The sequence below is a fragment of the Anthonomus grandis genome, chromosome 15 (genome assembly GCF_022605725.1).
Source record: "Anthonomus grandis grandis chromosome 15, icAntGran1.3, whole genome shotgun sequence".
Lineage (NCBI taxonomy): Eukaryota > Metazoa > Arthropoda > Insecta > Coleoptera > Curculionidae > Anthonomus > Anthonomus grandis.
The window spans coordinates 6,206,714-6,216,077 of record NC_065560.1 but is presented as its reverse complement, the minus strand read 5'-3'; the positions used below and the strand labels follow the sequence as shown (position 1 = coordinate 6,216,077).

At 33.8% G+C, this 9,364-nt stretch overlaps 1 protein-coding gene across 1 annotated transcript; it reads right to left on the bottom strand.

The window, feature by feature from the left end:
* Positions 1-1,417: 1,417 nt before the first annotated feature.
* LOC126745306 (neuropeptide CCHamide-2 receptor-like) lies at positions 1,418-8,254 on the bottom strand. The gene is made up of 7 exons (XM_050453077.1): positions 8,233-8,254; positions 7,997-8,174; positions 7,720-7,939; positions 7,542-7,660; positions 7,239-7,489; positions 7,069-7,189; positions 1,418-1,586 (listed from the first exon to the last, which is right to left on the bottom strand). Exons 1-7 carry the CDS (start codon positions 8,252-8,254, stop codon positions 1,418-1,420), a joined length of 1,080 nt encoding a protein of 359 aa, XP_050309034.1.
* Between the last annotated feature and the right edge of the window lie 1,110 nt (positions 8,255-9,364).

The following is a 9,364-nucleotide window of genomic DNA, read 5'->3' as shown; positions in this document are numbered from 1 at the left end:
ATGTTCAATATTGCAGCCATATTGCTTTTGTAAGATATTTAATGATTGATTAAATAGCTGATTAATTTCACAGGTATCTGCTAAATTTTGCAAACAAATGTTTATTGGGTGGGAATTAATAAAATATAATACTAATAATCGAAATATATAAATAGTAAAATTATTTATTATTATACAGGTGTGTAAATATATACATGTATTTAACAAAAACGCAATTACTATATTATTACACAATTTACAAACTTTATTCCTAAATTAATTGATAAATAATTCATGCTCACTGTGTGAATAATGGGAAAAGTGTCGTAAGTTGTATCACTGTAAGGTAGTTTTAAAATATTACATTGTATAATTTCGAAGGGCTATAAATGTATTTCTTTCCTTTTTTTACATACGTTGGTATCGACGTATCAGAAGATTTAAAACAACCATGTTCGTATATATATTTATATACATATTTATCAAACATAACTCTCTGTATGTTTTAGTCTCTTATAATAAATTACTTTATCCCCATATATAATGTATCCTTTAACTTATTTATAACCTTCATCAATAATATTATTAATAAGAATGTAATATTAATTTTATTAATATAAAATATAGCAGCAATATAAATGAATGATTAAAGTAATATTACGTGAATATTACTACAATGCAGCACATACGTTAATGCAATATTACAGTAACATACCCCATGAAATATTGCCATAATGTTTCAGCAAGGATGCAATGCAAAAAGCGGACATTAAAACATTGCTGTAATATTACTGCAAGGCGCAATATTGCAAATCTAATATTCCTGCAATATTCTGCAGTATAATTTGCCGACAGGGTTAGTTAGATCGAAGTTAGCTGCAAACATGTTTTTAATAGACTTCGATCGCAACGAATCGAGTTTCACAACTTGAAACTGCTTGCTTAAGGCTTTTCAGTGCGTTTTTCTTTTTTTAAAATTTCAAATTCTTCAAAAAACAAATATCAGCTATTCGTGTGTCCAAGATAGCAATATCAACTTAACTGACTGAAGATGTCGCCTCACTAGCGATCCTTCGATACTTCAATAAAAATTATTTTTACTTCACACATCGTATACAGTTACTGACCTTCTCAACAAAATTGACATTCCCAAAAACGGTAATATCTACACGAAAAATTGATCTCTGGATGCGTGGAATCCCCTCGGTGTTTACGCAACGGACATGATGCTTACCGATGCCGGAAAATTTTTTTTTTCTCGGAAAAATGTATTTATATCCAAACGTGGTTATTGATATTAAAATAAACGTTGCTATGCGTTAGAAACGTGATTCTAGCTATCCTCCTATTGACTGGATTTAACTGGATTTTCTGTATCATACAAAACTGATTTAAGTGCTTTTTAAATATTATACGTACATGTTGGTTTTGTACTTACCTAAATCCGTTTCCTCATTGTTGAACTAGCGGAAAAGCTAATGGTTGCAAATGAATTTTCCTGCGGTGACCACGTGGGACCCTTGCAGAATAAATATCGGTTAAAATAGGCCCGGAACACTCCGCTTATGCAGTATAAAGCCACTGGATTTACGCAGGAATTAAGAAAACTAAAATAGACAAAAATTGTACTGTAAAGCCAGTTTTAGTTCTGTTGTTTCATAGAATACTACAATTAAATAATAATAAGTGTTGGGCACTAGAAGTAAGTCACTATTAACGGCATATTGTCAAGATTTTAACACCCGCGACATCTCGAGATACACGTAGAAAGTTGGCGGATGGTCTGGAATAGTGGTTTAACCAATATAACGCCGCTAGGTGATGTGAATGTTGGCGCAACTTCTAAATCGAAATAATGTCTAGGAAATAATTACAGTGTAAAATAGTATATTTATGAGTTGGCTCTACGAGTGTACAATTGTATTTCGCACATCACATAGAACAATAGGGTGTCCCAAATTTAAGTGTAAAAAATTCAAGATAAACGGTCAGTAAAATTAGCGTAAAATAGCGTAATTTAATATTTTTAAAAATGTAAAAATTTAAAACTTACAAGTATTTTCGGAGATATCCGAATAAATCATAAAATCTTTTAAATAATTTCTTGTCATGTAAAGTCGTAGAATAAAGTAAAAATAAACTTTTTCATAGCCACTTTTTTCGCCCTTCATGATGGTAATTTAAAATTGATGATACGACGTTTTGTCTTTTAGAGTTCATCATTAACTTTTTTTCTTAGGGTCACTATAGTCAATTACATCAGAATCAAATACTTCTATTTTTACCTTTTTAAAAAAAGTACCACTATTGTATATTATTATATATTATTATTAAAAAGAGTTTGTAAAAGCAAGTAGAGACCAAAAAAAATTAAAAATGTAAATTTAATTTATATTACTCGATAACAAAAAACTATTTTTTTTTATATCAAATGTTTATTTCTTATTCTTGAACAAACAAAAACTATTAAAAAACAACAAAGATTACAAATAATATGTTTGCTTTTATTTTTCATGGTTTTTGTTTGTATATATTTATTGTAATTCCAGTACAATTTTGAATTGTAGTATTTTTAGGGGAATCCGATATGTTTTTAGTCGTTAATGAGGCAAATATGTTTTGCTGTTGAAAGTTAGCACTTGCACAAGGAGCTTCCTTGTTCTACTTGTAGTTCTTGCAGTTTTTTTTTGCTAAAATTTGGATTTTTTGGAGGCTGGTTCCTCATTTTCATTAATTTGTACATTATTTAGGCGGTTTTGTAATGAGCTATCTATATATCCCGAAGAGAACTTTCCCGCACTTTACCAAAAACTGAATGTACCTATTTCGTAATAGTCGTAAAAAATGTTTTTAGCAGCCCTAAATCATTGTGTTGAATATTTTTGTGCATTGGGTGCTTTAATTCACCTTTGGAGAGAGTGGAGCCTAATGATTACTTGATCTGTCTGAACTACTCTAACAGCATAGAACAATCATCTCAGAAAGCAATTAGAAATAGATAAATGCTGCCTTTTAAGCCGCGTATTCACTGGCATTAATATTTGTAGCAACATTTGTAAACGTTTGCGAATATTGATAAATGCTTGCAAAACGAAGTACCCACCGATCAGCACATATTGTTTGAAATTGTTCACAAAGCTGTTTTGAGAGCGTTTGTCGCGTATCCAGGTCTTTTTTTATTTTGAGGAAAACCGAGAATAGAAAAATTGTAGCAACGCCTCGTTAGGTAGAAATAAACTTGCCGCCTGTGCTGCATTAGTATTTTGTGCACTAATAGAAAAAGAAAAGAAGAAAAAAAGAAGGAAACATAGATTTTGGGTGTCTCATTTTTTAAAAACTAGAGTTTCTATGCAGTTGATTTCTGATATCAAAACTAACAGGAGTAACTTATTCAAAAATTTTACTCGAGTTTCGCCAAGAGATTTTGATTTTCTGCTCTCAAGAATTTCTCCAGAAATATCTAAAATTGATACGAACTATCGAGAGTGCGTCTCTACCGAAATTAGACTGGCCATCACACTTTGCTTTCTAGCGACAGGAGATTCCTATGCCAGTCTTATGTACCTCTTCAGAGTTTCGAAGCAGCTCATTTCTAGAAGTATGTGCCGCCATCATGAAAGCATTAGCAAGCTATGTAAGGGTAAGTAAATAACCATATAATAAATTTGACCTTTATTGAGAAAACTAGTTACTTAGCTAAACATGAGTAGGTATGGTCTGTACGCTGTGTACAACCGCACTTGACGTATGTCAAAAATCAATGGCTGGGTTCATCAGAATAAAGCGCTCGAAACTTAACCTAGCAACATCCAATCAAAATGCTTATACCTTAGATACCAGGTAAAAAGTTTCGAGCGCTCAGTGAACGCTTTTTTCTGATGAACCCGGCCAACGTTTTATTTCATTGAAATGACATTTTTGACATAAGTCCAGTGCGGTTTTACTCAGCGTATAGATCCTACCTATCTATGCGATAATATAAATGGTATTTTATTTTTATGAGTAATTAGTATTTGTCTGTGATTGAGATGGATTGAAGTTTGCTAAATAGTTTCCTGCATTCATGGATGCAGATTCTAGGTCAGGATTTTTATCTGGAAAGTTTGTTTCCCAATGGTCATTTTCTTGTGACTGCTGACAACTGGTGGTATATGTTGCGTTGCTACTTGCATTTTGATGGGCTTCGAGCTGTTGAAGGATTCCTGAAGTTGGCAGAACATTAGTGAGTAAAGTTAAGTTTCGTTGTGGTTGCTGCGAGGGTTGCTGATAGCAGGCGAACGATGCGCTAGTGTTAGCATTTTTATGGATACGGAGCTTTAGAGGAATTTGTGAGGTTGGCAGAACATTAGTGAGTGTAGTTAAGTTTTGTTGTGGTTGCTGAGAGCCAACGAAAGATGCGTCGGCACTTGTATTTTCATGGATACGGAACTGTGAAGCATGATTGGAATAATGAGAGCTTGAACCAGCAGGTGAAGGAGCAGGGGTAGTGCCTGTGCTAGCAGAAGTAACGCTTTCAGAAGATGACAGATGACCAGAGGTGTTCTTAGGCACCACATCGTCGTAACGTCCCATATCAGCATTAAAGAGGATATTACTAAACACCTGTTGTACCATGACCTGTGTTCTTTGACTGTAAGTACGTAGCTTTGATGCGATATGCTCCACATAAATATCACAAGAATCCCGGTCTTGAGCTGACCGCATAATATCGACTACTGCAGAAATACAAGGATCCTCGTTTGGGACGTTTGAATTTTCCTTATTCCGTTTCGCTCGTTTTGCTTTTTGCAATTGTGAATTTAGTAATTCATTTGTAGACGTTGCAGAAATAGATGGTAATGGTTCCTGTTCTAAGGCTCTTTTTGGATAAAGTTCTGGTTCTGTTCCTCCACCAATTGGTTCACTCTTTTCATTATATACTTCTTCGGCAACTACTTCATTATCAGCAATAACCTGAAAAAAAAATGCAAAAATGAAAAATGTTTAATAACAAAAATTATTAAAATATGCATATTCTAAATTAACGTTGAGGTGAAACACGTATTTTAAATTGACGCAAACAAACGCATACAAATAAGAAATAATTCTTTCTTTGCCGATGCCAGAAACCGAAGCAGAATGGTTGCAGACATGTGAAGAATTTGAAACGTTATAGAATTTTCCACAATGCATTGGCTCGATTGATGGGAAGCATGTAGTTTTACAGTGCCCTAAAAAAACCAGAAGTGACTTTTTTAATTATAAGTCGTTTTTCAGCATCGTTCTCTTTGCCCTAGTTGATGCTAATTATAGTTTTCTATTTGTTGATGTTGGTCTTCAAAGAAGAATCTCAGACAGAGGAGTTTTTAAAAACACAGAGTTGTATGAACGTCTTCAAAATAATGCTTTAAATTTGTCATTACCAAAATCGTTGCCTGGTCGCGAGAAAGCTATTCCCTACGTAATTTTAGGAGACGAAGCGTTTGCCCTGGCTGATAATTTAATGAAACCTTATTCAGGAATTTGTGAAAAAGGTTCAATACAAAGAATTTTCAATTACAGGTTGAGTCGAGCACACCGAGTACTGGAAAATGCTTTTGGTATCCTAGCATCTGTCTTTAGAGTTTTAAGAAAACCAATGCTTCTAGAGCCACATAAAGCAGAATTAGTTGTGATGACTTGTATATATTTGCACAAGTTCTTACGCAAAAGTAACTCTTCAGCAAATATTTATTGTCCACAAGGAGCCCTGGATAGTGAAGTAGAAGGGAAAGTTAGTCCTGGTGCTTGGAGAGATGATACTGAAATGTTGTCCCTGACTAATATTAAAAAAAATCCTCGAAAGTCTTCAAAAATTCCTCAGGAAATTCGTGAAGAATTTGCAGCATATTTTTCCAGCAATGGAGCTATTCCATGGCAAAATGAACATGCTTAGCTAAACGTACAGTGTTAGTGTTTTTTTCAAAAAATGAGTTTTCGCTTGTAAAATTAAAGTAAAATAAAAAATATTTCTCACTTCTTAATCTTCTATTTGGGAATGAGTCATCTTTTTTGTACTGCTGACAGATTTCCTGCATTTATTCTTATCCATAAGGAATCCAAATGCCTCATAGGTAAACCAGTGGCTTGTGTGTACCTCCTCCCGCCCTGCAAATTTTCAGTTTTATTGTTGGCCATCTTTATTAATAGTAAGCCTGGATCCACATGGGTTGCAACCACGTGACTGCTCTCGACCAATAGGGTTTATTATGGTTAATTGCCATTGGTTGATATCAGTCACGTGATCGCAACGGATCCATGATCACGTACCCATGTGGATTCAGGCTAACGGTTAAAAACACAAAAAACTGCACTCTAAAGCGATAATGCTGGAAGCTCCTCCAACTTTGATGTCAAAAAATATTAAACAAGAAAAACAGGTTCACTAAATATACAAACCTTTTCCTGTTCCCAAACTTTGACTTTCTTTGTTTCTTTCTCTTCTAAATGAAGTTGTCAACGAGCCTATTTTAGCCTTTATAATATCGATGGTTGCATTCATATTTTTGGCTATATCGGCCCAGGCGTCATGTTTCTTAATTTTATTATAATAAAAACCATGTCTGGCATTCCATAGTTCCTGTTTTAGTCTATATAAATTTATTAAGTAAATACACCGCTCGTGGTCCCATTCCGTAGTAATATTCATCGTAAATAAACAAATTAAATAAAAAAATAATGATTATTGTTCGAGTTATTGATCAATCACTTCAACCACAACTTTTATAAACACTAAATACAAGTAAACAAACACTAATCGGTTATATATATTTATCTACAAACGTAAAATACCGCGTCTTCACTGAAATCAGGCAGAAATCCACAAACAAGTCAAATCCTTGAAGTTACCGACTTTTGGCGGAACAGTGACAAACGCCTGCAAACGTTTGCAAATGTGAGTGACCGACGTATCCACCGGATAAACATCGTGTTTGTAAACGATTGCAAATGTTTCTAAACGTTTCGTTTGTCAGGTGGATACGCGGCTTTAGACTATTTTATTTTAAAACTCACTGGACAATTTTGCGATTTTACGTTAAGGTATAACAATTATTTTATTTTTATACGTACCTCAAGCAAAATCCAATCATTTTAAGGGCGTGCCACCATTCGTTATACTCTTCTTCTGACTTTGGATTTAAGAAGAACCAGAGCAAAAATATCTGCTGAGGCAGAAAGCAAATAAAAAACACTAAAAATATGTGAGTCATTAAAATGTAGACATGGAATAAATAACTTACAGAAAACAAAAACGAGTACCATTCTAGCGAGGTGCTTCCTTGATCTGACTTGAGATATACCTTGGGTATGTTGAACATCGCCTGGCATCCTTTTGGTGCTCGTATGTAGATGAATGGCCATTAAAATGTAAAAATATCCTAAGATAAATAACGGTATGACGTAGTAAATAAAAAATTTTATCACTATGCTATACTGCTCGTAGTTCTCAATCTCTGGGAAAGGATAGCAAATCTGAAGTGTATCATTGTCTCTAAAAAACATATATTTTAACCTTTAGAAAGGTTCTACTTTTTAATTATTACCTTCCAATAGAGTCATATTTGGGCCTAGTCCTAATCCCACTAAAAACCAGATTTGGCAAAGCAAAAGCGGTTGCAACGATCCATATTAGAGTAACAGTAAATTTAGCAATAGATTTGGTCTAAAAACCACAAAAAGACAATAATCGCAGAAACTATTTATTACTGCTTAAAGGCTCACGTGTAATTTCCTTAAAGGATTCGCAATGGCACAGTATCGCTCGACAGATAAAGCTGTAAGTGTAAATACAGACACCCCAACAGTTATATCTTTGACGCATTCTGATATTTTACAAACTGCTTCACCCCAGGGGTACGTTTCCGTTGTATAAACTATGGAGGTGAACGGCACGCAAGTGATGAGAATTAGTAAATCAGCTAAAGCTAATGAGAATATGTAGCTAAAATCACATTAAAAATTTGGTCACATTATAAATGATTGCTTTTTAATTACTTACGTGTTTGGAATTGATCTCATTGTAGGATGTCTTATGAATATTACTACGAGCACTCCATTTCCAATTACCCCCACTATGAAAATAATAAAAAATAAAATGGGTATGAGGTAGGTCTCCAGACGTTGCTCATAAGGAGTGTACACGCATACGGTATCGTTAGTTTGATTGAGGTTTGAATCTATAATAAAGGAAAATCGAGTATTGATTAATAAATCGAGAAAATGTGACCCACGGACGTTTTAAAATCAAGTTTTTCATTGATCTTTTCTAGGTTTTGCTCCAGGTATTTAACCAGAAAATTAACATTAAAATAAATAAATATAAGATGTGGTCAGGTACCTATACAAGGTGTTTGAAAAATAGACGGAGATATTTCAATGGATGATTCCTTGTAAAAAAATACGAGAAAAAGTTTTTATAAGCATGGGTCCGGAAATGCACAGTTTTCAAGATACAGGGTGATAATTTTTTTTTTTAATAATATTTTTGTATTAATATGAAAAAAAAATGTTTACTCGATTCCTTTGAAATATGGCAGTATAACTTGTTGTATTAAGCGGCTAATTTAGCCTTAATTAGATTAAAATTATAAGGTCCAGTAGCGTCCCGGGGGCATATTTGTAAACACGAGACGCGTTATCCCTTCCTAAACCTTGGGCATTGCCCGAAAATCATTTTTAAATATAGTCGCCTTCGCTTTTATCGTGCGGGTTCAAAGGTCACCACGTAATATGAATTGAATTGAAAAATCAGTGGCTGCCAAAATGTTATTTCCTTGAGAGTTTGACAATACATTGAACGCCGTCATGTGACATATTAAAGCCGCGTATATACCTTAGATCAAAATTATTAACTGACATGATGCCATTAACGCCGTAAAAATGTCTGCGGAGTATCCGAGATTCGACATGTAAAACATACGTTGATTATTTTCTTTCATGACGTGAAAAAGCCCATAGGTATAAAGCCCGTTGGGTGTACGCCTCATCGGTATATGCCTAGAATCCCCGATATTCTGCTAAGTTGGCAGACATAATATTTACTTTTCTTTTTTGAAAAATTGTCCGAAATAGACGGTATTCTCAATAACAATTTTTCTTTACGCAATAATATCTAAATCTAAGCATTTTATATTTTTTTATGAGATCAAAAATGCCTCCCTAGCCTTTCATTAAAATTGTACATATTTCATTTTAAAATAGGTTGTTACCTACATTTTTGAGAAATTAGTATACGATTTAGCATGACCCTATGTATGTGCATAACATACTAATTTGTCGATTTCAGGGCACAGCGTCTAATTTTTAACGATTATTTGATCTTGTCTTCTTCTTTGTTTATGTGTGATTGTGTTTTGTAATAATTATT

Coding starts and splice junctions, on each gene's coding strand:
- LOC126745306 (XM_050453077.1), bottom strand. CDS start 8,254: ATGAAAAACTTGATTTTAAAAC. Junction 7,490..7,541: donor AAATATGACTCTATTGGAAG/GTAATAATTAAA, acceptor TATGTTTTTTAG/AGACAATGATACACTTCAGA. Junction 1,587..7,068: donor ATGATTGGATTTTGCTTGAG/GTACGTATAAAA, acceptor TGTCTATTTTAG/TTTTCTTAATTCCTGCGTAA.